Source organism: Monopterus albus, unplaced genomic scaffold, assembly GCF_001952655.1.
Source record: "Monopterus albus unplaced genomic scaffold, M_albus_1.0 scaffold558.1, whole genome shotgun sequence".
In the NCBI taxonomy this organism is placed as follows: Eukaryota; Metazoa; Chordata; class Actinopteri; order Synbranchiformes; family Synbranchidae; genus Monopterus; species Monopterus albus.
In genome coordinates this window covers 21,983-23,744 of record NW_018128438.1, presented here as the reverse complement: position 1 = coordinate 23,744, position 1,762 = coordinate 21,983, and the positions used below count along the sequence as shown (strand labels likewise).

At 43.8% G+C, this 1,762-nt stretch overlaps 2 protein-coding genes across 2 annotated transcripts in view; both read right to left on the bottom strand.

Moving 5' to 3' along the window:
* Positions 1 to 1,121, bottom strand: part of LOC109953158 (zinc finger BED domain-containing protein 1-like) — a 3,574-nt gene extending 2,453 nt beyond the window's left edge. Inside the window, exons 1-2 of the mRNA XM_020588576.1 lie at positions 829 to 1,121; positions 3 to 607 (exon numbers count right to left, since the gene is read on the bottom strand). Coding sequence (XP_020444232.1) covers positions 3 to 515 — 513 coding nt within the window. The 5' untranslated portion in view covers positions 516 to 607; positions 829 to 1,121. The remainder of the gene's footprint in view (positions 1 to 2; positions 608 to 828) is intronic.
* Positions 1 to 1,762, bottom strand: part of LOC109953159 (BCL-6 corepressor-like) — a 39,191-nt gene that overhangs the window by 33,400 nt on the left and 4,029 nt on the right.

Sequence of the window (1,762 nt, the reverse complement as noted above, 5' to 3'; positions counted from 1 at the left end):
GCTTCAATTTCAGACATCACTCTTGCTTTGATGTTGAGGACCTTGTCACTGCTGATGTAGCCAGCTTTGAATCTGGGATCCACAAAGGATTCCATGTCCAGAAGTTCTTGAGTAGCTGGGTTGTCATACTTTGTGTTCATGTAGTCCAGGATCTTTTTCTTTATGCACTTTGTTAAGTCACTGTCTTCGTCCTTTGCAGCAAGAAGAGAGGTGTTCATCACGTGTAGGACCGGTTTGACACATGAAACACTCACATCTCTTTCAGCAGAAAGGGCATCTGTGAACTCTTGTAGAGGCTGCAGTGCCTGGTTAATGGACTCCAGAACATCTAGGTCTTGCCAAGTGGGAACTAAATGTCTTGACTTTCTGTCTGCTGATAAAACTTCACATATGGCCTTCTGCTGCTCAAGAACTCTCTGAATCATGTGTTGCCTGGATCCCCATCTAGTAGGACATTCTGTGATGAGTGCGTGCTCTGGGAGGTGGTGATCTTGCTGTGCCTTTTTCAGTGCCATCTTCTCCTTCCAGCTGTGGGAGAAATGTCCCACTAACTTCTTGCAAAGACCTACAGCTCGAGTAATGCGCTCATCACCTTTAACAGCATTCTCTGTAGAGGAAGAAAACAAAAGAAAAACAATTGTATAATTTAGGCTGAAATAACACTGCATTATTAAATTAAATCACTATTTCAACTGTCACTCTAATGAAACAAAACAATTAAGAGCTTCATAGTCATCAAATTATTTCAAATCACACATTATGTTAAATTTACAAATCTCATGTTAAATATGTGCATTTTTCAACAAAATATAAACCATAAACACTCACCAATGGCCAGATGCAAGCGGTGGCCAAAGCACTGTAGTCTGACCCACTTGTTGAGTTCGGTAGCTTTTACTACATTAGCGCCGTTGTCTGTTGTAATAGACACTTGTTTCTCTTCTTTCAAGCCCCAGTTTGCTAAAACATCCTGCAGAGCAGTGGCTATGTTTTCACTGGTGTGGGATTCAGGGAAATATGCAACTTCCAGGCAGCGTGTTGTTAGTTCAAGTCTTTGCTGATAAAGTGAACAGTAAAGCTCATGTAGGGTTCGGTGGTGCGACTGGACCACAGGTCCGTGGTGCTAGCGTAAAAGTCCACTTGCTGCAGCTCAGCCTTTACAGTCACTACACATACCTCGTACATTTGTGGAATGGCGACTTGGGAGATTTGTGGAATGGCGACTTGGGAGAAGTAATTGCGCGATGGCACTTGGTATCTCCGGTCCACTTCCTTCATTAGATCCAAAAAGCCCTCTTTGCCCACGGTACTAACTGGGATCATGCATTTGGCTACATAACGTGCAACAGCTGCGGTAATAGCTTTGTGGCGCTTCGATGTTTTTTCGTAAGGAGTGACACTGGCAAAACGTTCATTAATGGTTGTCTGTGGATCGTTTTTTTGTAACCTGCCCTCACGTTAGTAGTTTTGGGAGTTTTAGACTTGAAGACATCATATAGGTTTTTGTGGTTCCGCTCCATGTGACTGTGTAGATTTGTTGTGTTTCCTCTCGACGTTGCCACTATTTTCCGACATGACTTGCACAGTACCTGTGTCTGTGCTACGTCTTCTCTCCTTCTCGCCGAAATAGTCCCATATTTCAGAAGTGTTGTTCTTTTTTTGGGCACAAGTTGTTCGTTGTTTTCGTCCTCACTCATTTCCTCTTCTCCCGCTGCTGCTGCTGTGCGTCACTGTGCGCATATGGGTCCGCTCTAGCCAATCG